The sequence below is a fragment of the Pongo abelii genome, chromosome 22, assembly GCF_028885655.2.
Source record: "Pongo abelii isolate AG06213 chromosome 22, NHGRI_mPonAbe1-v2.0_pri, whole genome shotgun sequence".
Lineage (NCBI taxonomy): Eukaryota > Metazoa > Chordata > Mammalia > Primates > Hominidae > Pongo > Pongo abelii.
The window spans coordinates 27,316,617-27,343,275 of NC_072007.2; the positions used below are offsets into that span (position 1 = coordinate 27,316,617).

A 26,659-nucleotide genomic window follows, 5' to 3' on the forward strand; every position below is an offset into this window, starting at 1 on the left:
AACCTTCACTAAATCTGATTTGGCCTAGGACACCGATGATGTTCTAATTGCCAAATCTAGTGGATACATTTCAGTGTCATTCTTTTTACATAATAAGTTGTGAGTTCTTCCTAGTGGAAGGCACCGCTAAATGCCTTTTAAAAATAAAAGATGACAAGACATAGGGTTGTGTATCATAGTAGTATTAGCCTTATCAGATGACAATGGATTTTTAAAATAAAAGACGACAAGACATAGGGTTGTGTATCATAGTAGAAGTATTAGGCTTATCAGATGACAGTGAATTGCCTACTAGCTACTGTTTATTGAAGAGTGAACACCAGGATGTGCTGCAGCTGTTCTAAGAGGTTTACATGTGTTATTTAATTTCTCCAATGAAGTAGGCATTATTATTCTTAATCTTCATTTTAAAGAGGAAAACATCTAGTCACGGAGAGGCTAGAAATTGCCTGTGGCCAAGCATTTAGTGAGATAAATTTGAATCTGAACCCAGATCTAACTTTAGAACTCCTACTGTTTGAGAAATGTCTGCATTTGTTGGGAGCTGGACTCAGAGAACTGCTAATGCCTTTGAGTTGTGGATACAGGGGATGGGAAGAAATGATTGTCAGGGAAGGCTTCTTGTCGGTTGATTGATCGATGGGCTAGAATTAGAACATACTTAGTTAGGTCTGAAATAAAATAATTTAGTTCAACACTCCTAATTTACATTTGAGCCCTAGGGAAGCAACTTGTCCAAAATGATACAGAGCTTTTTTGTGTAATAAATTTGGCAACAGTCAGATAACCTAGTCTGACATTTATTTTTCTGTTTTTCCAGAAAAGAAAAAGTTTCACCCAAACTCCTGAACCATGTGCTACCTAAAATGCTACTAGAAATGTAGCATAGAAGAAGAGTATAAATTCCAAACATTTCTCTACCATGGTGATTGGAATAGGATTTCTAATAATGCACCCACTGTATTTTATAGTGACTTCAGAAAGGAAATCTTTATTACTGTTGTATGATGTTCGTGGATTGACTTCTACATACAGAGTGAGTGTGGCTCCAGAATCAGTCGGCCTAGATTTGAATCTTGCTCCTTCAGTAGCTTAGATGTATCTCAGTGTGTTTGTTTCTTCATTGCAAAACACAGATGGATAATATTAGTACCTTTTTCTTGGAGTTGTTGTGAGAATGGAAAGAATTAATATGTGTAGGGCATTTTGAAAAGTGCTTGGTCTGTCATAAGCACTCAGTAACTGTTTAGTTGCTGTTTATTGTTAAGGTGATGGTTTCCCCATTTCTATTCCAGTTTATTTCCTGGGGGCCTGCTTTTTGATTTCTCATTGGGGATAGGGAGCTGGGAATTGATGTTTGAAAAGTACAAAGAAGAGCAAGTGTGTATACTTATGCCATTTCTCATTGTTATTAATTTATCTTGCTGTATTAATTTCCTTAGCTCTGAGTACATATTAACAATCTATACTGAGTAACACTCATGGGAATTAAAGAACTAAAACTCCTAGACAATGAAGAGCATAATTTCTACCTCCCTGTATTTTCTTCTCTTTCTCAGCAATATATATATATATATTTTTTTTCTTTTGAGATGGAGTCTCGCTGTGTTACCCAGGCTGGAGTGCAGTGGCGCGATCTTGGCTCACTGCAACCTCTGCCTCCGGGTTTCAAGCAATTCTTCTGCCTCTAGCTGGGACTACAGGCGCCTGCCACCACACCCAGCTAGTTTCTGTATTTTTAGTAGAGACGGGGTTTCGCCATGTTGGCCAGGCTGGTCTTGATGTCCTGACCTCATGATCTGCCTGTCTCAGCCTCCCAAAGTGCTGGGATTACAGGGGTGAGCCATGGCACCCAGCCACAGCAGTATTTAGAGGCTTAGTTGGTAGAGTTAATTAGTGTTAACATATTTAAAGTGTTTTTCCCTTCTAGAAACTGGGATACATTTAGATGACTTTCAAATATTGCTAATCTCAAAGCAACTTCCTGGGAAGAAGAAAGGCAAAGGTTGGAGTTAGGGTCTGGCAGAGGGGGAAAGGAAATGGGGCAAATAGCATGGTGGTCACCTTTTTGTATAGAGTTTAGAATATCTCAGTGACTTGCTAACCTAGACATCTATAGTATTTGTAATTAAATGCACAAAATTACACTTGTCTTTATCAATCTTCTTCTTCATTTTCTTGAACCTCTAAGTCTACTTATAAATCTTTTAACATACTAGTTCCTGATTTGTCTAACTTATTTCTTTTCTTTCTTTTTTTTTTTTTTTTTTTTTTTTTTTTGAGAAGGACTCTTGCTCTGTCACCAGGCTGGAGAGCAATGGTGCGATCTTGGCTCACTGCAGCCTCTGCCTCCCAGGTTCCAGTGATTCTCTTTGCCTCAGCCTCCTGGGTAGCTGGGATTACAGGCACATGCCACCACGCCAAGCTAATTTTTGTGTTTTTAATACAGATGGGGTTTCACCATCCTGGCCAGGCTGGTCTCGAACTCTTGATTTCAGGTGATCCGCCTGCCTCGGCCTCCCAAAGTGCTGGGATTATAGGCATGAGCCACCGCGCCCGGCCTCTAACTTATTTCTTAAAGTTGCTGCAGTTTATCATTTTTTGACTATTATTGAGTGTGTGTTTTGACACAGTGTCTTGCTCTGTCGCCCCAGCTGGAGGGCAGAGGTGCAGTCATGGCTCATTACAGCCTCAGCTTCCCAGGCTCAAGTGATTCTCCTATTCAGCCTTCCTAGTAGCTGGGACCACAGGCGTGCACTACCACACTTGGCTGATGTTTTGATTTTTTGTAAATATGAGCTCTCACTATGATGTACCCTGCTTAGATCTACCATGCCTGGCTAATTTTTTTATTTTTTTGTAGGTGTGAATTCTCACTATGTTGCCCAGGTTGGTCTTGAACTCCTGGACTCAAGTGATCTTTCCTTCTCGGCGCCTCCCAAAGTGCTGGGATGGTTACAGGGGTGAGCCATATTATTGTGTTTTTATAGTAAGTCTTCTGATTTCTATGATTCGAATTCAGCATTCACATTCAGAATGTGTTCTCCCTTTAAAATAGTAACCCTTATGACGTGTTTTGACATTTTTCACAAAGCTCAATATTAAATAAATTATTCATAACATTTGATATTAAGGTCATATCCCCTTTCCAAGCAACCGAACAAGCATGTAAGACTTTGGAATATAAATTTAAATTCCTCTTATTGGCTGGGCACGTTGGCTTACACCTGTACTCCCAGCACTTTGATAGCCCCAGGCAGTTGGATCGCCCGAGTTGGGAGTTCAAGACCAGCCTGAATAACACAGTAAGACCCCATCTCTACAAAAAAATACAAAAATTAGTGGGGCATGGTGGCGTGCACCTGTAGTCCCAGCTACTCTAGATGCTAAGGTGGGAGGATGGCTTGAGCCCAGGAGGTGGAGGCTGCAGTGAGCCAAGATTGTGTTACTGCACTCTAGCCTGGGTGACAGAGCCAGACTCTGTCTCCAAAAAAAAGAAAACTCCTCCTGTTTTTATTTGTAAAACTTTTCATTTTTTGTTAATTTCTTTGGAATGGAGCTAGATATTTTGAGAAGAATTATGTATCAGTGTGTAATTTTTTTTCCTTTATTTCGTCCTAGAGATAGCTGAAAGATAACAACTCTTTTCATCTATAGAATGAAGAATCCGTAGTTGGGATTTTTAGAGTATCCACAATGAAAGTTTTTCTTAACATACTTCTTTTATGTCAGCAACTATACATAAAGTAACATCAGTGTTAGTTTCTTCTCAGATTTGCTAACATTTCTCATCAAAAAATAAGTATCCTGTCTTTCCTTCCATCAGCATGTGACCAGGCTTGCTCAATTCCCTGAGCTGTCTCTCCCATCTAGGCTTCATTGTTCAGGTTCTTTGCTTCTCTGGATGCAGTCACCCCAGGGCTCCCTTCTCATGCCTTATGGTCCTCTCTCCCATCACCGTTCTGCTTTCAGATAGCTCCTTCATCTCATTTTCCCTCTACTCTGAGCTCCCTCCTTCTGCTCGTCCAAGGCTGGAAGGGAGAAGGCTGACTGAATAAATCTTGGGACACACCCTCCAGAGAGGAAGCACGGACACTTCCAGTTAAGTTAGTATGTGCTTCAGAATAGGGACATGTAAATACCTAGAGGAAATGTATAAAACAGAGGAGGAAGCAATTAACACTGCCTGTGGGGATCAGGGGAACTTCTGAGATGAGCTGACAAGTAAAGTGCATTATTTATTTTTTTTTCTTTTTGAGACGGAGTCTCACTCTGTCTTCTAGGCTGAAGTGCAGTGGTGTGATGTCAGCTCACTGCAACCTCTGCCCCCCTGGTTCAAGCAATTCTCCTGCCTCAGCCTCCCGAGTAACTGGGACTACAGGCGCCCACCACCATGCCCAGCTAATTTTTTGTATTTTTAGTAGAGACGGGGTTTCACCATGTTGGCTAGGCTAGTCTCAAACTCTTGACCTTAAATGATCCGCCCGCCTCAGCCTCCCAAAGTGCTGAGATTACAGGCGTGAGCCACCATGCCCGACCTAAAATGTATTTTGATAAATGGGTAGAGGTGCTCTCTGGGGAGAAGGTGGAGCAAGAGAGAAAAGGGACCTTTCCACATAGAAGGAAAAGCATATACCAACAGTGTTCCACACATGTGGACTGATTTGTCTTTTTCCCCTTGGTGCCTCCTCTGGTTTGTTGTTTTTATTATTGGTCCCAGACCAAAACAGTCTCACTGTTGTGGTTAATTTTGTTGTCAATTTTTTTTCACTATTTGTAAATGTACCGTCATTCATTCCTAGTGCAATTTCCCTTCTCTTATACAAAGGTGCTTGTGCCTGTGAACATTGTTTTGCCCGCCACTTCCCTCAGAGATCCCAAAATTGTTATCTGCTTACCTCCAGGCATCCAGACTTGCCTGATTGCTGTTTTATTGTTACAACAAAGTGCTTTGTTGACTGCTTAGATGTCAAGACAGATTATGCAGTTATGCAGTTGCCTAACACATAATTCATAGCTCTTCTCTGTCCCTGCTTGAATTCTACAGTGAGTCATGATCTTTAAAATCCCTGTGCATGTGCCATCACTCATCAGGGTTTACATCTAGCATCTTTCTGGGATAGGTTAAAAACACAGAAAATATGTTTCAAAGTTTTCCTTTGGTTTTGTTTCCTCAGTGATAGAAAAAAGAAAACCTTCATTCAACAAATGTTTGTTGAATGCCAAGTGCCCCAAATTTTGCTCTGCTAAAGAAAACCAGTGATGATCGAGAACAGCATGAGCTTTGCCACCAAAGTCAAATATGAAATAGTCCCTGGAGGCAGAGGGTGAGAGAAGTACACAGAGTAAAGCGCAGTTTCAGTAAAGTGAGGAAAGTGCCTGTGATGAAAGCATTGTTAGTGCTAGCCCAAGGAGTAATTAGAGGACATACGTTCTGGAGGAAGGCGCTGAACTGAGACCGTAGTAAGCCTAAAAGGTGGGATGGAGCAGAAGAGGAGGTATCTTTTTTTTTTTTTTTTTTTTAAAGATGGAGTCTCTCTCTGTTGCCCAGGCTGGAGTGTAGTGGCGCGATCTCGGCTCACTGCAACCTCCACCTCCCGGGTTCAAGCGATTCTCCTGCTTCAGCCTCCCGAGCAGCTAAGACCGTAGGCATGTGCCACCACCTCCAGCTAATTTTTGTATTGTAGTAGAGACGGGGTTTCACCGTGTTAGCCAGGATGGTCTCGATCTCCTGACCTCGTGATCCGCCTGCCTTGGCCTCCCACAGTGCTGGGATTACAGGCGTGAGCCACCGCACCCAGCAAGAGGAGGTATCTTACACTGTGCTCGTGCTGAGTGAGGCGAGATGATGATGGAGACGATGATGGCTGTATTATAGTGTGGGAGTGGGAAGTGGTAAGAAGCTAAAGGTGCTAGAGGGCCTCTAGTCATAAAGGACCTTGAGGGAGAATTAAGGTGTCTGAATCAATGAGGAGCGACCAGAGATTGTCAGACATGTCAGTGACGTCTTTTTTACAAAAGGAGTTATAGGCTGGATGCAGTGACTCATGCCTGTAATTCCAGCATTTTGGGAGGCCGAGGTGGGAGGATTACTTGAGCCCTGGAGTTCAAGACCAGCTTGGGCAACATAACGAGACTGCATCTCCACTGGGAAAATAAAAATAAAAATAAAATTAGTGGGCATGGTGGCACACACCTGTAGTCCCAGCTCCTTGGGAGGCTGAGGCAGGAGAGGATCCCTTGAGCCCAGGGGTTTGAGGCCACAGTGAGCCTTGGTTGTGCCACAGCACTTCAGCCTGGGCAACAGAGTGAGACCCTGTTTCAAAAAAATAGATAAATAAAAGCAATTATATAGAGAACACTCTGGGTGAAGTATGGAGAACAAGTTAGAATGAGAAAGTGTGGATGCAGGGAAGCCAGTTAGCAGGCTACATCCAGGCCACGTGAAAGATAATAGTGGCCTGGATATAGGTAAAAATGGTTGGATTTGGAATGTATTAAAGAGGCAGAATTAATAGGACATAGTATGCTTTGAATGAGTTAACATCGATACCCTGCTGCCTTTCATTTTGTCTCCAGGTTTGTGCAGATGACTGGTGATGCAGCTATTTCTTGCATCTGTGATCTTATGCAGGGATTGATTGCCAGAAGTGTTGGTGGTAGGGTCATGTCACTGAGATAAGGAGCTCAAAGGAGAAATTTAGCATTGTGCTGGGGAAACAAACAGTTTGAACAAACATCATCTCAGCTTGCTGCCACTGGTCCCCCTGCCTCCAAATCAAGTATGTGGGTTGAATTATAAAATTACCCTCATATTTTCTTGTGTTATTAGAAGTCTTCCAGCCCAGCTTTAAAACTGTCACTGGTTTGTGCTTTCCTTATTTTAGATTCTCAGGGGATCTACAAGGATATCCCTATTACCTAAAGAGACTTCTTCCTGCTCTTGAATTTTCTTGTTTCATATCCTCATTTTTCTTATTTCAGTGCCTTTATGATCTTTCACTTCCCTCTTCTCCTTCCACATTAGTCTGGATTAAGTAACTGGTGTTATTCAACATTTACTTGGATTTTGCATAAGAAGCAGTTCTTTGATGTCATTGTCTGTAATGCCTGTTCCACAGGTTTTGTAAGGATCAAATGAAATAATCAAAGCCCTTTGCATGATGCTTGACTTACAGGTAAGCAATAAATTTAAATTCCTGTGCACTTCTATATATTAATGTACATAATTTTTTTTTCTCCTGAGAAGGACCATCCAGGCAGTTCCCTCGTGTCTTTATTGGCTATGGATTGAAAAGTACATTTTTCCATCATTTTGCGAATTCCCAATATGTTTAAATCTTCTTGAGAATTTCTGCTGAATTCATTAACTTCATGTCCAGTTGAACAGTATACCCTGTCCATGATGAGAAACTTCGTTGCTCTGTATGCAGTCTGTATTAGTGTGCTCAGGCTGCCATAACAAAATGCCATAGACAAAATACCAGTACAAAATACCATAGATGCCTTAAACAATAGAAACTTGGTTTTTCACAGCTGTGGAGTCTGGGCAGTCCAAGATTAAGATGCCAGCAAGTTTGGTTTCTGGTGAGGGCCCTCTTCCTGGCTGGTAGACAGCTGCTGTCTCCCTTTGTCCTCACGTGGCAGAGAGAGTGCTCTGGTGTTTCCTTCTCTTAAGCAGGGTCAGTTCCATCTGTTCTGGGCTCTATGCTATGGCCTCATTTAATCTTAATCACTTCCTTAAAAGCCCTACCTCTAATACGGTCACATAGGAGGTTAGGGATTCAACATATGAATTTTGGGGGGGACATGATTTGCTCTACCACCGTCCCCCAAAAGTATTTTTATTCTATTAATATATTTATTAGTATACATTATTATATGTTTAATGTTATGTTCCTTTTGAAAGACCTAATTTGATTCGATGATTGTATATGCTGTTGGGTGAATGGAACCAAAGCTGAAGGTGGCAATATTTAGTCATACTTCTATTTATATGAGTGAAAGTCAGCGTTACTCCCCAGAAGCAATTTTAGTAGCATCTTTTTCCTGGAGGGGACTGGTTCTACCTGATCTGTTTGTCCTTGCTCTTTGTCTGAGGTAGATGAGCTTGAATTTCTTACTCTGATTTTCCTGCCTGTTGTTGGACATTTAGGTTGTTTTCAGATGTTTTTCTGTTTCAGAGAGCATCAGTGAGTAATATCCTTGTACATATGAGCTGTTCAGTTATCAGAGTTCAGCTGCAGTTCCTAAAAGTGGGTTAGCACACTGACATTTCACACGTCTTCTACTCTGTTGACAGTAGGTTGTACTGATTTACTTTCTGTGTTGCCACAGTTTCCAACACTTTTGCCAAGATTGGCCTTACTGAATTTTTTTAATCAATTTTATATTTGAAATATGTTACATTATTCTAATATATATTTATTTAATTGTAAATATGGTTGTGTGCTCTCTTGTTAATCTTCTTTAAAAATAGATTTTATTTTATACAGCAGTTTTAGATTTACAGCAAAATCGAGCGGAAAGTACAGAGTTCCCCTGTACCCCCTTCCCCCAAGCACCACCATCTCCCTCGCTTGTCAGCACGCCCCCCACCAGAGTGTACCTTGTTAGGATTGATGAACCCGTACTGACATAACGTTACCACCTAGAGTCCATAGTTTACATCGGGGTTCACTCTTGGTTTTGTACATTCTACGGGTTTGGACAAATGGATGACATGCAGCCACCATTATAGTATTACACAGAAGCATTTCCCTGCCCTAAAAATCCTATGTTCCGGCCGGGCGCAGTGGCTCACGCCTGTAATCCCAGCACTTTGGAAGGCCGAGGCGGGCGGATCATGAGGTCAGGAGATTGAGACCATCCTGGCTAACACGGTGAAACCCCGTCTCTATTAAAAATACAAAAAAAAATTTAGCTGGGTGTCGTGGCGGGCACCTGTAGTCCCAGCTACCCAGGAGGCTGAGACAGGAGAAATGATGTGAACCTGGGAGGCGGAGCTTGCAGTGAGCCGAGATCGCGCCACTGCACTTCAGCCTGGGCGACAGAGCAAGACTCCGTCTCAAAAAAAAAAAAAAGTCCTATGTTCCACCTATTCTCCTCTTCCCTCTTTCCCCTGCATCCATTGATTTTTTTTTTTTTTTTTTTTTTACTCTCTGTAGTTTTGCCTTTTCCAGAATGTCATATAGTTGTAATCATACAGTGGCTTTTTTCACTTAGTAATATGCATTTGTGTTTAAGTTTACTCCATGTCTTTTCATGGCTAGAGTATGCATTTTTGACTTGGTATGCAATACTACAGAAGTAATACTATGTTCTTTTCTAATCAGGAGGTACATAATGTCCATTTGTTCTAGTGAAGGTAAATTTGATCGTTTGATTAAGGTGATGTATACCAGATTTCTTCACTGTAAAGTTGCTACTTTTTCCTCTGTAATTAAAGTGTTTTGTGGGAAGATACTTTGACATTATGTAACAAATGCTGTTTCTCATCATACCTTTCAGCACCAATTTTCAATATTTTGCCTGAAACAATTATTACTCTGTTTTTGCCAAATGGTGATTTTCTAATAAGATTTTTAGTATAGTTAAATTTTTGTCTTCTTCCATAGCTTTTGTGTTTTTCTCTTCTACTTTTCTCTAAGGCTTTCCTCACTCAAAACATTATTAAAAATTCTCATGTTTACTTCTCTTTTTAAAAAACTAATGATAACATTTCGTGAGCACTTTCTAATGTTTATGATTTTAAGGTTGCCAGAAGGAAAAGATCACTGAAGACCATCTAGGTTAACAAACAGCTTAAATTTGAAAAAGCAAATGAAAGAAGCCAACGCATGTTATCAGTTCATAACATTACCTCCCTTCTAGAAGAACAGCTTCTTCCATTCTCTCCAGTTTGCTTCCAATCTTATAGTGGAACCAGATCTTCTAAGGCCTTAGTAGGAGATGACATCAAGGGCTAAAAAAATACTCTTTGATGAACTCATGTCACTTTGATGCTCAGATATAAGTCAGACTGTGCAGAAGAGAAGCTCTAAAGATCCAAGTGATTTAGAAACTGGAGATAAGAAAAGCAAGCAGAAAACTGGGAAATGTTATTTCAGTCACTGCTAATATGGGTTGTGGTTCTGTCTGTTTATTTATATAATATGATCTAGTGCTGTGCACTTATTAACTGGACTGCAAATACTTGCAGCTTAATAATGTGCCGCATATTTTATCACATCCTGAATATAAATTTGAATAAAATTGTAAGAAGATTTGATATTTGATTTACCTTTTAAACCGTGTTTCAACCTGCAAGTAGTTTGCAAGTTAAATTGTTAATCTACTTGCTGCATAAATAAAATTGGGCAGTATTAGGAAAAATGCCCAGGGCCGCTGCGTGAGACCAAGTGTCTGTCTTTTGTCTTATATAATTTGTGTCTGTTGCATACTTCAGCACTTGAAAAACTATGCCTCTGAAAAGAGGCCCTTCAGTGTTGCTAGGAAACCCAGGAACTGCTTTATATGATCTCAAGATTTTAATTCATTTCTAGTGCAACACAATGAAGAGGAATTGAAGGCTTTAACCATTTTTTGAAAGAAAAACAACAAAAAAATCTAAAAGTCATTAAAAAATCATTTTAAAATACCATAAGCAGCATACTCATTTTAAAAAATCTCAGAATAAAGCAGAAATGGACAGTCGTCTTCCTTAAAATCCTAATTCTCAAAAGTAATTGCTGTTAACAATTTGACATATATCTTTTCAGATTATTTTGTTACACATATATAACTTTTAAGGCAGTTTTTTAAAATTAATTTTTATGTATCAAACAAGAAAGAAAGATAATATAAAAACTAAGTTGTATTTTACTTTGATCACTTTGTGTAGTGTAAGTACTGAGAGCATGAATTTGGGGGATTTCAACTTTTACAAATGTAGGTGTCTAATTGAAGTTATTTAATATTTTTATTTGATTTCTACAAAATGAAAACTCTAAAAACACACAGTAACCAGGAAGTTTTTATTGTTATTGATAGCAGTTTTTCATTCTCACTTATATATTCTTAGCTCCATATTTGAACTATTTCTTGATTCGTTTTGGAATGAGATTTTTATTTTTAAGTGTACTTAGATTACTCTTATATTATTTGATGCATGATGTGTTAATAACCAAACTAAATTTCTAAAATTGATCAAATTTATAATTCACTCATTAATTCTTTTCTATTATGTGCAAAGAACTACAGCAGGAGATAGAGGTAGCCACAATTACAATTTCTTTTAGCCCTAATAGAGCTAATGATTTAATAGTAAATCAGAGCATGCATTTTAAAAGTTCGCAAAAATACAAGGTAGCATGGGAAGAATATAAGTTTCTCAACATCTAGGAAGATGTGACAGGCCAGGCACAGTGGCTGAAGCCTGTAATCCCAGCACTTTTGAAGGCAAAGGCAGGAGGATTACTTGAGCCTCAGGAGTTAGAGACCAGCCTGGGTAACATAGTGACACCTCATCTCTTAAAAAAATAAAAAATAGAAGATGTGACACAACTCTGGATGCCACCTAAGTCAGTTTCACCACAAAATTTATAGAGGAAAAAAAATTCCAAGGCAACATATGCTAAGTGCCGAGTAAGTGATGCCGATGGTAGAAAGTAAAGTACAATCAGCATTCACAGAGAAAGAAAGAAAAATCATTGTAGGGTGGAGAGGTAGAAATGCCTTAGTGAATGAGATAGGAATGGAACTGAGTTTATTAGAAATAATAGAGTATATTTAGGTTAAATAGGAACACTTGAGATTATGTACATAAATACCAAATCATATGATTTTAAATAGAAACATGGGCATGAAATGGAGGCCAGAGTAGTTGGACTTTTGGGCTGGATCAGTGGGTTTGGATGACGTCTAATCAATATTTGCTGTATAACAAAACAACTCAAACTCTAGAGGCTTAAAACAAAAATCATATATTCATGATCCTGTGGGTTGCTATTTAGACTAGGCTAGGATGGAAAATTATGGTCTCAACAGTGGGGCTGCAGAGAGCTGGTCTAGACTAAGGCTGAGTGTTCTAGGGTTGGCCAGACACGTCCGTTGTCCCTTCTGTGGTTTGTTCACACAGTGGCCGGTGACCAAGGAGGCAAGAGTGGGTGCAGCAAGGGTTTTTGAGGCCTAACCTCAGAACTACACAGGTCATTCCTGGCACATCCTGTTGGTCAAAGCTGGGTGGGCCTCAGGTTTAAGGGAGCAGGTGCAGATAATTTGAATCCCAATTTAAATTTATTTCAGGAGTGCATTTACATGTGATTGAAAGCTTACTATGGTGCCTAAACATAAATGGTGTTGAATGTAACCAGGATTTTCTTTAATTCTCAGTCTATTGGCTTTGACTTCATTAAAATTTTATTAGAATTGATAGTCTGTGTATATTAAGCTTATTTTAGGACTAATGGAAAGAATCATGCAGTTACTAACTCCTCTTCATTTTGGTTTGTTCTATCAAAATTTATTTGAAAAACAACATCAAGATAGTCACATGGAGAATTAGGACTTTGGATTGATTTACTCCTAATTTTGCTCTAATGTGTTTATTTTTTTGGTGGGAGCAGGGGAAAAGGGAGAGGAAGAGAGAGGCAGGCCCTGTGCACCATACCATATCTTAGTGCTTAGGGCCTCTTCCAGGTCATCGTCCAGCTCTGAAGGTTGTCAGAGTCAGGTAACATAGGTCCAAATAGAGTTGCTCTTCAACAGAAAGTAGTGAAACTTAATGGTTATGCATACTTTAGATGTTTGAATTTATACTCAAGAAAATGTTGGGTAATCACAAGTAAATGATAGATGTGACAAACTAGTGCTATGCATACTTTTATAGTGTGAATAGGAAAAAAAGTTTTATGTGATTGTTCACTTACAGACTAAATTTGCATTTAATTTTTTAATTTTTTGAGACAGCGTCTTGCTTTGTCACGCAGGCTGGAGGGCAGTGGCACGATCTTGGCTCACTGCAGCCTCTACCTCCCCAGTTCAGGCGATCCTCCTGCCTCAGCCTCCTGAGTAGCTGGGATTACAGGTGCACACCACCACACCCAGCTAGGCTAATTTTTGTATTTTTGGTAGAGATGGGGTTTCACCACATTGGTGAAATTAAGTTATGTAATTTTAAGATGTCTTTTATAAAATAAAGTAAATGTGATTATTGGCTTTTTTAGAAGGGAAATAAAAAGGGATGAACAGTAAGAAGTGTCTCAAAAATAATATGAGTCAACTATTTGGTAATTTTTTTTTTTTTTCGAGACAGAGTTTCGCTCTTATTGCAATGTTGGCTCACTGCAACCTCCGCCTCCCAGGTTCAAGCAGTTCTTCTGCCTCAGCCTCCCAAGTAGCTGGGATTACAGTCATGTGCCACCATGCCCAGCCAATTTTGTATTTTTAGTAGAGACGGGGTTTCACCATGTTGGTCAGGCTGATCTTGAACTCCTGACTTCAGATGATTCACCTACCTTGGCCTCCCCAAGTGCTGGGATTACAGGCGTGAGCCACCGTGCCTGGCTGTACATTTTTAAAAGATAAGTAAATTGACAGTGTTCCTTTTCTTTTTGAATTATCCTCATCAAAGCTTATTGCTTAGAAATATTTTTAAGCATTCAATAGAAGGTTATAGAATTAAATCTAATAAAAATTTAAAGAAGCCTTGGCAGAAACTGTGTCACAGTTGATCAGCATATACCCTACTGACAGTGACTTAGTTACCTGTGTGTTTGTGGTGAGCATGAATTAATGTAGCCTTGAATTTGTATGACATGACTGACCGTATTAGTCCATTCTCACACCGCTATAGAGAAATACCTAAAACTGGGTAATTTATAAAGAAAAGAGGTTTAATTGGCTCTGCAGGCTGTACAGAAAGCATGGCTGGGGAGACCTCAGGAAACTTACAATCATGGCAGAAGGCAAAGGGGAGGCAGGCACGTCTTACGTGGCCAGAGCAGAGAAGGGGGAGGTGCTACACACTTTTAAACAACCAGATCTCCTGAGAACTCACTCACTGTCAGCAATGGGGAAATCCACCCCCAAGATCCAGTCACCTCCCACCAGGCCTCTCTTCTAACACTGGGGATTACAGTTCAACATGAGATTTGGGCGGGGTCACAAATCCAAACTATGTCACTCACCTTTCAGAGATTCTAGCCAAATTCAGTTTTAAACATCTGCTTGCATATAGAAACCCTCTACCAGTAGAAACTTACATAATGTCAGGAAGTTCACAGCGTTCCTTAAGGGAATTGTATCAAATAAGATGATACTACTTGTGTCATTCTACTTTTACAAAGGCACAAATTAAAAACTGGGCATCTCTGAGTTTAGACTCCATTCCTCGGGACCCAAACCCCGTCCCGTATCCCTCGCATCAATGTGCTGCTTCTCGATGGCTGCGGGGCACTGTGTGGGCTGTCAGCGTAATAGCAAATGCTTAGTCCCATGTACATTTCTTTCTCTAGATTTTGCCAGAAGTTTGAGTATCACTACTCCTGAAGAGATGATTGAAAAAGCCAAAGGGGAAACTGCCTATCTGCCATGCAAATTTACGCTTAGTCCCGAAGACCAGGGACCGCTGGACATCGAGTGGCTGATATCACCAGCGGATAATCAGAAGGTGGATCAAGTGGTAAGTTTGATATGTCCTTGCTCACTTAGCAGCTGTCTGTGCAACTGTCTGATGTGTCCATCACCTTGCCAGTCACATGGATGGGCTGCAGGGAGCTAGGAAGGAAGCCCCCCAACTTCTCAGGCTTTATGGTCTGGGTGAGGAAGGCAATTGCTCTGGTGGAAATTGAGGACACATGTAATGGAGGGAAATAGATAATGAGTGTGACCTAAGGTTACAGAAGAGGAAAAGATCACTGGAGTTCTTAGAGACACTTCAGGGAAGAAGAGGAACTTATGAAAGTTCTGACAATCTGGATTTGAGGTGGGGAATAGCAGAGGCCTAGGTGGAGCAGGCATGACGTTGAGACAGGAGTGTGTGTCGTGTTAAGAGATGGCACATAACTGTGCTTTGTTAAACGTTAGACAGAATGGAAATTTTTAAGTTTTACCCAAGGATTCTGTCAGCAGTAGAAGTGTCATTAGCTATGGTGTAAAAACTACATAGTATTACAGTCTATTTTCCTTATTTTTTCAAGTTAAATATCCTGTCCAATGAATTTTTTAAAAAACGAAATCAAGTCTTTTTAAATTAATTTTTTTTTACTTTGACTTTAAAACTTCCCAGTGTAAAAATGAAGTCTTTGGAGCAAAAAACAATCTATAAAATATTTAGTCTTAAATTAATAAAATCTTAAAACATTATTTCAGTATTTTTTCTAATCAAAGTAATAAGAGTCTAATGTAGAAAACTTGGAAAGCCAAAAATAGCACAGAGGAGGAAACATGCCTAATAATCTCATCTCCAAATATATGTCATGTTTTACCTTTTCAGTGGTTCCAGAATACTTTATTTAGAATGTTGCATATTGGCTTTGTCTGACACATTTAATTTTTTAAAAAGTTAATAAATTATATTAGATCAGGGAGAGGAAAATGAGTCCAAATATTTAGGTAAATATAGTAATCTATATATTTGGAAGAGAAATTTTGTTTTTACTTCATTTGTTCATGTAAAAGAAGGGGATATTTAAAAGTTACAAGTAACATTCTTCCATATAGTGGCTGAATCAGTGCAGTTAGGTAATTAATATTTTTGGCAAATCCAGTCAGTTTGCCCTTCATGTTTATGTTGAGGAAATAATTAAGGTGCTTTCCCAAGTTGTGAGTGACTAGAGCCACCCCCTCCAAAGATGTAACCTCTGCCCTGATTCTGTTACCAGAACTTCTTTCTGTTTCCCTGAGCAAAATAAATCGGGCCTGACTCATTTTATCTCCTCAGCCTCATTGCCCTGTTCCCTGTCACTCTTACCTCCCCCTTCTCTCCCTTCTCTCTCTCTGGAGGTGCTGGCACCTAGAGTACAGGCTCCTGTCTGAGGTCCTTCAGTTCCCCGTTCCTGTGACAGTGCAGTGCCTGTCCCGCTTTAGAGCCCAGGACTCTGATCCTGTGCATAAGATAGGGGAAGCCTAAGATGCATGTGGAGAGCGTGGGTCTTCAGTGCTTCTGCTGAGTGAAGCTTGTGACCAGGTACATGTAGAGACCAAGAAGCACTGTGCCCTGAGCCACTAGCGTGTCTGTTAATGGGAAGAAGACTCCAAGTCGTCCATGCTGAGTGAGAGGCATGGCTTTGCTGTCTACAGGAGTTGTAAGATAATGTGAAACTGGGACTTGAATCTGAGTGACGGTTTCTGGGTTAAAAACCTAGCTTCTAACCTAAAACACAGTCACATCAGACCAAAAGAAAGAAGGGTTAGGAAGAGATTGATGCAGAAGAGGATGCATACATGGAATTTAAGCTACAGATGTTAACTGAACCCCTATTTTAATATATTTCAGCTAGTAGACAGAATGGTTAAAAACTAGGAATTGGAGGACTGAGCTGGAGAAACTTGCATTCTTATTCCTTGTGTGATGTCTTTAGTCAGCAGTTACTGTAAACAGTGTGCTTGGGCAGTGTTTTATATACTTTAATTGTATATACTTAAGTCTTAAAACAACATAGTAAGGTGAGAATTATTATACATATGGCAAGGAGGAAACAGAGGCCCAGAGATTTTCATGCCCAGAGTAACAAATGCAGTTGGAATTTGAACCCAGGTCCCTCTGACTCTCACAGCTGCTCTGTTATCCTTTGCACTGTCCTGTGCTGCCTCCCGTGTTTCATAAACCTGTTTCCTCATGTGTAAAGTAGGAACAGCTATACCTAGCATCTCAGGGTCATTATAAGAATTCAGCAAAATACTGTATTCACAAGCATTCTGTAAGCTTGTAAATGATATTGCAGTGATGATCATGTACTGTGCCAAGTTAAATGGATCTGGTCTGCATCTTTGTTGTATGACTTGGCAAAAGCTGATCAGTGAGAGCCACTTCTTTCCTCAGCCTAAATGTCAGTGTGGACAATGCCATCGTCCTTGCGGGGTTGTGAAGGGGAATCAGTGAAGACATGTAAAATTTCATGGTAAATTTCCCATTCCTTAACTAATATTTAGAACATTGTTTTCTGGGAAGACACTAAGCTAGCTTATAAAATAACCAACAGCGGGAATGCATCTTATTTCTCAAGCCCCCCTTTAAAGACTACTAAGGTGTGTGTGGAGCATAACGAGCTATTGGAAGTACAAGAGATTGAACTCTACGACCTTTAGAGTTAGATTCCACAGGCAAATTATGATAAGCCTTTTAATCAAAGGAAATTAATCAAAGGAAGATAAGAGTAGCCAGATTTGTGGAGTAGTCAGTGTTGCTCTTGACAAGTGGGTATGTCAAGAAGATTGAGCAAATAAAGTAATGGCTTGTGTTTACAGAGTAAGTCAGCTGTGGACCCTTCGACGACTACTTTTATTTATTTAGCAAACTGGTATTGAGTGCAACCTAGATGCACACAGCTCATATATAAATAAAAGATCTAGCTGGGTACGGTAGCTCATGCCTGTAGTCCCAGCACTTTGGGAGGCCGAGGCAGGTGGATCACAAGGTCAGGAGTTCGAGACCAACCAGGCCAATGTGGTAAAACCCTGTCTCTACTAAAAATACAAAAATTAGCAGGCGCGGTGGTGGGCACTCGTAGTCCCAGCTCCTCAGGAGGCTGAGGCAGGAGAATCGCTTTAACCCAGGAGGTGGAGGTTGCATTGAGCCAAGATCGCACCACTGCACTCCTGCCTGGGCGATAGAACAAGACTGTCTCAAAAAAAAAAAAAAAAAATCTTTGGTGGATTAGGGTGGGGTCAGTGTGGTTGGGAAGGAGATAATACAGAAGAGAACCCAAGTTCCTCCATTCAAGAAGTTTCTGCAGAATAAACCTGGAAAACAGTGTTCTTAGATGACATTTATTCTGATTATACTGCCCATAATTAGCACTCAGGTAAAAGAAATTAATTGCAGGATACAGGCCGTAGTTGTGTTTCCTGATTATTATTTGAGTTTTGGCATCACTGCTCGTTGGCCCATGGGTCTCATATAACCAGAATGAAGAGATTTCATCAGCAAAAAAGAAAAATTATAAAATGTGTTAAATTAATGTTAGAGATTGTTAGAGATGACTACTACAGTTCTCTTCCAAGAAAATATTCCAAACATGGATTTTATTTTCCCTCTAAAGCATCCAGCCTTTAGTAATTGCCTTCAAAGGCTATGTGTGGTTCAGAAAACTCACTGGATTAGGCACAGGTCTTTGCTTTAGTTACAGAAGATTCATTCAAAGGATTTCTTAACCTGGGTACACATATCTTAAGAGGTTTATTTTATTATTTTATCTGTTAGAGTCTAGAGCCCTCAAGTAACTCCAACTTAGTATTAAGACGAAACAAAGTTATCTTTTTGTTAGATTCCACAGGCAAATTATGATAAGCCTTTTATAGGGGCAAGGGGCAGTAGGTACTTGATTTTGTTACACTTGGTTGGCAAACTACAGCCTCAGAGGCAGTTGAAAAATAGAGTATATAAGAATGAGCAGGCCAGGCACGGTGACTCACACCTATAATCACAGCACTTTGGGAAGCCGAGGCGGGTGGATCCCCTGAGGTCAGAAGTTCGAGACCAGCCTGGCCAACGTGGTGAAATCCCTTGTCTACTAAAAATACAAAAATTAGCTGGCCGTGGTGGCACGTGCCTGAAGTCTCAGCTACTGGGGAGGCAGAGGCGAGAGAATTGCTTGAACCCGGGAGGCAGAGGGAGCCGAGATCTCACCATTGCACTCCAGCCTGGGCCACAGACACAGACTCCGTCTCAAAAAGAAAAGAAAAGGAAAATAAAAGACAACGAACGAGCAAATCTGTGTTCTTGCCCAATCTTACTAGATTGCTCTCTAGGACAGTATAGGGCTTTACTATTTTATCATGTTGCATCTTGGTTTCCCCATTAAAAATAGAAATCTGGGACTATACCCAAGGATCACATTGATTCCTTTCCATTTTCTCATTCTGTGGTTTGGATAGTTTCAGGTTTCCCCATAATACTGTGTTCTTCTTTTTCTTTTCTGGCGGAGGTGGGGGGTGGTTCTGTAGCAGCAGGTGTATCCAGGGCTCCTTTAAGAGACAGTTTTTTGTGTGTGTGTTTGTTTTTCCTCCTGTCTAATTTTGGCTTTCTTTTAGATTATTTTATATTCTGGAGACAAAATTTATGATGACTACTATCCAGATCTGAAAGGCCGAGTACATTTTACGAGTAATGATCTCAAATCTGGTGATGCATCAATAAATGTAACGAATTTACAGCTGTCAGATATTGGCACATATCAGTGCAAAGTGAAAAAAGCTCCTGGTGTTGCAAATAAGAAGATTCATCTGGTAGTTCTTGGTAAGTTATTTTTATTTGTGTTAATGGGTTACTGAGTAAGAGAATGATTAGTCATAGTACTGTAGTAGCAGCACTTGTATAAGACAAAGCTTAATTTTTTAGAATAACAATTTTAAACACTTGAAGTACTTCGATGTTGGATAGCATCAAATATAAAACTAGCTTTTGGTTTTGGATAGGAAAAGTAAGAAGTGATCAACTTCTTCGTGAAATACATAAGAGTTTGAAAATAAGTGAACGAGTATTACCGTATGGAGGAAGAACCCTAAGCTAGGAGTTAGGAGATCTAGGGTTTTTGCATTGTCCTCAGAATTTGCCCTGAGAATTATGTAGAACCATGTTTCTATGATGAATAATTTAAGCATTTAGAATGGAGGTGAAGAAATATGGAAGAAGAAATATTGAATTCAAGTAAGGCCATTAGGCATCACATAGTATTTAAGCTTCTTGGCATCACTGTTTTTCATCATTAAAGTGAGGAGATGAGACATTCACTGATATCTTATAGCCCTCTCTATAATAGTTAAGAGGGAGGTAGTGTAAACTGCTTTATAAATTGCCAGACTACAGAGTTTATTATCCTTCTCTAGATTCTGTGATAATGTCTACAAGCACTCTTAATCCCTTCAAATTGAGAAACTGAAAGATAATAGTTCATAAATATACTTCTAAAACCATACTGTGGTAAGCTTTACACAAAATGTACATTGGCTACCATGTAGAAAAACATAGCTGTCTAGCTCTCTATTTAATGACAGTAAATTCCCCTGTCCTCATGTTTTAGGGGACACTTGGGGATTGACTTTCTTAGGAAAAGCTGATGCTAGAATTGTCTAGCATGACTGGAAATAACTGATCAGGGCAGGGCTCCCACATCAACATTTACCTCATTCCTTCTGTTTAGAGAACTGATTAGGGGTGGGGTAGAATATTCTAAAGAATACTCTTTATTTTAATTTTAATTTAATTTTATTTTATTTTATTTGAGATGGAGTCTCACTCTGTTGCCCAGGCTAGAGTGCAGTGGCACAATCTCTGCTCACTACAGCCTCTGCTTCCCAGGTTTAAGTGATTCTCTTGCCTCAGCCTCCCAAGTAGCTGGGATTACAGGCATGCACCACCACGCCTGGCTAATTTTTGTATTTTTAGTAGAAACAGGGTTTCACCAGGCTGGTCTCAAACTCTTGACCTCAGGTGATCCACCCACCTCGGCCACCCAAAGTGCTGAGATTACAAGAATACTCTTTAGGAGAGCAATGTTCAAGATGACTTGGGCACCCAACACTTAACTACTCCTCCTACAAGTAGACCCAGCACTTAACTATTACTCCTAGAGACTAGGAACAAGAGTGGGGATTTTTGTGTACCTTCATGGCAAATTCATGCATTGTCTTGGTAGATAGAATCTGCAGGCAGCCTCATTGAATGGGGACCTGAAGAGGTCCTGGTGAAAAGCATCATTCTGAATTGCACTAACTAAAAATGTTTCTTCTGGTGTGAAAGTAAGTCAGTCTAAAAAAGGAACCAGGAAAAGGAATATGGTAATGTTGGAAATTTGAATTTTCTGTGTCTTCATTGAGTAAACATGGAGTAACTTTTCTTTGTTATAAATGTATAAGCAAGTGAAAGATTAACACCTGGTCCGAATTCTTTTTTTTTTTTTTTTTGAGACTGAGTCTCGCTCTGTCACCCAAGCTGGAGTGCAGTGGCACCATCTCGGCTCACAGCAACCTCCGCCTCCCGGGTTCAAGCAATTCTCTTGTCTTGCCCTTCAAGTAGTTGGGACTACAGGCGCCCGCCACCACACCTGGCTGATTTTTTTAATTTTTAGTAGAGACGGGGTTTCACCATGTTAGCCAGGATGGTCTCAATCTCCTGACCTCGTGATCTGCATGCCTTGGCCTCCCAAAGTGCTGGGATTACAGGTGTGAGCCACCACATCCGGCTGCCTGGTCCGAATTCTTATCACAGACCCAGGAATTCCTGAGATTAACCCTGACTTTACTTTCTTCCAACACTGCTCTCTAGGAAGTATTAAGTTGGAAGATGTATACGGAATATTAACTAATTCATGATATGCGAAGCAGAAGATATTTGATTATCAGAATTATTTATTGTGAAACCCCTGTTTGATGGGACAGGTACACTGGGATTAATAGGGTTGGCACATATTCCCAGAAGAGTTGTGGACAAGCATGTTTGTGTGTTTGTGTATTGTCTGGATCCTGTGGGACCAGGTTCACGGTCACATTTGCAGTTCTCAACTGAAGAGAACATTACAGCAGAACATTTCCCAAAAAGGAACCTGAGTTGGGTGGTAGGGATGGCACATAATGTGGCTCAGTTCACTTATGCCAGGAGCCAGCTGTGACTGCCTGGCAGTAGGAATGGCCTTTTTATATTAAACTTTGAACCCCAGCATGTCCTAAGAATGGGTAAGTGGGAAGCATTGACACAGTTCACCCTGAGTTACTCCTGGGGAGAATTTTATAGCCAAGTCAGCCTTCAGTTCAAACCAAGGAGGGGGAGAGGGGATAAACTGGGGATGAGAGGAGAAAGCAGGGAAGTGATTGCCGAAGAGAAGTAGGGACGACTGGTACTCTGATCTGGATGAGGTGGCGTCAGAGCCAGAGAATTCCTTGTAGCTCTTTCTTCCATGTTTTTAGGTAAGTCATGACTGCTGCTGGGAGAACCACCAGAATTGTATTCTCTTGAAGGTGAAAATTAATTCGATTGAAGCTTATCTGTTAGTTTTACCTGGAAATTCTGCCTGGATTATCTGGGGCAAAAGATAAGATGAAGTGCCCCCTAGTGACCCAACTAAGTGGTGGTCACTGGAGCTCATTTGATTGACTGACAGTGGCTCTGCCTAATGCTTTGGTTCTTTTGTGGGAAATCTGAAGTAGTTGCCATCATGGCATTCACAGGGTAATGGCAGTGCATTCATTGAGCTTGTGTGTTATGTGGCCATTAACCCAGAGAGATGATTGATAGTCGTCTGGATGTGAGGGGCAGCATGTTGCTGTAGCTTGCTCCATTGTCGTGCCTGCCTTGTTCTTTCAGACACAGCAAAGCTCGTGTGGATGCAGCTCAGTAAAGAAGCGGAAGTGGGAAATGATAACAAAGAGAACTGATAGAAGGTTACTGTTGTGGCCATATATCACGGGCACCTTCCCCTGGAGCTCTGGAAGGGCCTGTTTATTGAAACCTTTTGATATAAAGAGACAGAGTTGTTTTGAAGAGCAGAACATGCACAGTTAACAATTCCTGGACATGTATGGTATACTCCCGCTGCACCATGCCACCAGATCACAGTGGCAACAGCAAGTGTAGTGGCTGAGTCATCACTGGCCTTAAAGGTCGTAAGGGATTTGCAGACCATTGATACTGGGCACGGCCCCTCACTACTTTTTATTTTAAAATAATTTTTAGTTTTATAGAAAAGTTGCAAAAATACGAGGAAGTTTCTAAGCGTGGACTCATCATCTAATTTCCCCTAATGTTAACATCTTACAAAATCATATTATAATTATCAAAACCAAGAAATTAACATTGATACAATACTATTAACTACATTACAGACTCAATTTGAATTTTACTGTTTTCCGGTAATGTCCTTTGTGTACTAGGATTGCATCTAGAATCCACATTGCATTTATATCTCCTTAATCTCCTCCAGTCACGTCCAGGGGCATATGATGTCATGTCTTATTGCTAATCGTGATCACTTGGTTTAAGTTTTATCTGATGGGCTTCTCCACTCTAGAGTTATTATTTTTCCCTCTATAATTAAAAAATGTCTTGGGGGAGCTACTTCGAGACTATGCAGATATACTGTTTCTTATTTAACTTTTGCCTATTGATTTTAGCATCTATTGATAGATTTTGCCTGGAGTCAGGGTATTTTTGAACCAATAAGAAATTATATTTCTTGGAAGGATGACATCATGATTAAAGTATCCCCTGTCTCATGTAGGGATTTAGAGAGTATTTCCCGTAGCCACTAGCAGGGAAAGATGATGAAGTAATACATGTATGGAGCAGAGCATTACTAAATTGGTGGGATACCATGTCCAGCTACAACTTGATGGTCACATACCCTTATCTGAGAAGGACTATTGTTTGTGTTAGTGATCATGGAGGCAGATGTTCTGAGGACAGTGGCCAGTATGTGGGAAGTCCAGACCAAAGAAACATTTAGGAGACAAGACTTTATTCGTGCTCTCTTTGTGGTTTTCTTCTGTTCCAGCAGAGTATCATGGGTTAAGAATTAATCTTCCTCGTAGTATAATGGTTGGATGTTGGCATGTAAAAGACTTGTACTTTCTCTTCCCAGTGGAAAGCAGGTGGGCCGCTCCAAAGTGTCATTCAGAAACCTGTGTTGGTAGAATCTTGTTTTATTGTGGACGGGTTGTAGTGAGGCCCTGAATTTCCTAGCAGCAATTTTAAATAACTATCCGTTATTAGATATATTTAGATTGCTGGTTATATGGGAGAAAATGGATATAGAAAAGAGGAGCATTAGAGTTAGAATACCATATTACCCATAGATGTTTGATGCACAAAGCATTGCATCAGTTATTTATTCTAATAAAGGATTTATTGGTAGTTTGAAGAAATGGAAGAGAACAAGGCTCATTTCATTGAAGACTCCCAGGATGAAATAATTTGCAAAACTTATTTAAAAGTCCAATTGATGTAGTCTCCAGAGCACCTGGTCAGATTGAAAAATAAACAGATTTGCTTGGAAAAATCAACAGTGCAGTTAAATATGTGTTGACCCTTATTTTAAAAATGTAAGTAGGAGCAGATGAAGGGGAATACAATTAAATTTGTTAAGGAGTTACTAAGAAGGAATAAGGTCATGGTTGATAACCTTAGTTGAAGATACCCCACTGAATATGATAAATCGTGTTGAGCCAGTTTTGGGAAACAATTTGACAATTTCTTACTGTGTTAAAATATGTACAGTCACCATATGATCCAGCAATTACTAAGACAAAGGAAAGCATACGCCAGTGTTTACATGAGTGTTCAAGCAGCGTTGTTCATAATACTGCAAAACAAAAATGCATTTACCTTTATTCATAGTAGTGAAAGAATAAAAACCCATTCATGACTGAAAAAATGAAAATCAGCTTAAACTAAAAAAGAAAAAAACAGTCTTGACGTTTATCAGCCGGAGGGACAGATACAGATTAAAGTCAGCCACAGAGTTTATAGAAAACATTATATCTCCCAAGGTTATAGAGCAGTAGTAAAGCATAGACTATTGCTGTCTTCTCTAATGTTGCCCCCAGACCCACATTTCTCTACCCATCCTTTACTGGAATAGTCAATTACTAAATGGCCCCACCTCCTCACAGCTCCCACTTCTTGTTTAATCCCCATTTTTCCTAATCTCAGAAACAGCTGATTGAGAGCTGATGGCTACTTCCTTACAACCTCCTGAGAATCCTTCAGCATCCCTGCTCTTGTCCAGTGGCATTCCGTGGTTCCTCGTAATGCCGTCCTCACTGGTCAGTCTGGATTTTGATAGACTACACACTTGCTCCTTGTCAATTTGGCTAACTAGGCTTTGACAGTAGCCCCAAACTGGAAACACAGTATTCATTAACAGGTGACTGGATAAGCAAACTTGGGTTATAGTCCATTGAAATACTAAAATAACTATATATACAATAACATGGCTCAATCTCAGAAATGTTATGCTGAATAAAAGAAGACAAAAAAATACATACTGTAGTATTCTATTCATGTGATTCCAGAAGAGCTAATCTACAGTGGTAGAAATCTGATCAGTGGCTTCCTGGGTCCAGGGTTTTGGAGTCACATCTACTGTAACCAGCATGAGGGAACTTTCTTGGGAGAGGGTTGGAGTGGTGCTTAATGGATATAGACACATTTATTAAAAGTAATCAGCCCACGTGATTAACATGTTAACTTTATTGTGTGAATATTATACCTTATTAAAATTCAGCAGAAGAGTATGCAATGCCAAGATGTTAATCCAGGATTGGGGTGAGTTGCAGGTAATGGAGTTAGTAGCTGTTCTAAACGGTTAACCAGAAACACCTGGAATATAACCTCAGATTTCCTTTTTTTTAATTAAATATTCTTTTTTACACATGAATTTCCAGGCTGTGAATATCTTTTTGATTCAGGGTCTGGTTCTGTCACCTAGGCTGGAGTGCAGTGACATGATCAAAGCTTCACTGCAGCCTCAAAATCCTGGTCTCAAGCCATCCTCCTACCCCAGCCTCCCAAGTAGCTACGACCACAGGCACACATCACCACACCCAGCTAATTTTTCGAAGTTTTTATAATGACAGAGTCTCGCTATGTTACCCAGGCTGGTCTCAAACCCCTGACCTCAAGTGATCCCGCCACGGCCTTGGCCTCCCAAAGTGCTGAGATTACACTATGCCCAGCCCAGGTTTTCTTTTTTGTAGCCTGCTCTTTGGATGGATTTGAGTTGATGTAAATGCAGAATGCTGGTTGTTCCTTGCTACACTAAGTGTTGTTAGTATTGTTGATGATAAACTGCCTGATTGTCAGGCTTATGACACCTAGAGGGATGTGACTTAGTACATACTGCCAGAGGGCTACGTGTCAAGCATGGGGAAGAATAGCTAAGGAATGGAAGGGAGAGCTTCCTTGACTCTCAAGTGGTCTTGCTGAAAAAAGCAAGTGTATCATTCTTGCTTTTTTTCAGGTGTGCCCCATGAAATGGACAGGCACCGAGCTATGCCTGAGATATTGCCATATCTACTAATGCAGTGGCTGCTTGTCTGAGCTTATTCTTTGCTGTTTTGTGTCAGATAAAGCTGAATAAACTGATGTTGATCACTTACTGTGGTCTTTCATTGTTTTGTGAATTCTGAACCCAGAACCAACTGATAATGAGTCAGTGGTTGTGTACAATGCTGTATTCATAAAAGTAAGTTCCATCCTCGTATGTAAATTTATAATTTGTTTTCTTTTTCAGTTAAGCCTTCAGGTGCAAGATGTTACGTTGATGGATCAGAAGAAATTGGAAGTGACTTTAAACTAAAATGTGAACCAAAAGAAGGTTCACTTCCATTACAGTATGAGTGGCAAAAATTGTCTGACTCACAGAAAATGCCCACTTTGTGGTTAGCAGGTACTGCTGATAATAGTATTTGTACCATATGCCATTGATTTGGACTAAGATCTAGTAGGGGTGTGTGTGTGATTTGA

At 40.1% G+C, this 26,659-nt stretch overlaps 1 protein-coding gene across 2 annotated transcripts in view; it reads left to right on the forward strand.

Moving 5' to 3' along the window:
- CXADR (CXADR Ig-like cell adhesion molecule) overlaps window positions 1-26,659 on the forward strand; it is an 81,668-nt gene that overhangs the window by 19,427 nt on the left and 35,582 nt on the right. For both annotated transcript variants that reach the window (XM_024239240.3, NM_001134075.1), the window contains 3 exon segments: window positions 14,496-14,662; window positions 19,234-19,438; window positions 26,427-26,582. In XM_024239240.3, the coding sequence (XP_024095008.1) occupies window positions 14,496-14,662; window positions 19,234-19,438; window positions 26,427-26,582 (528 nt within the window).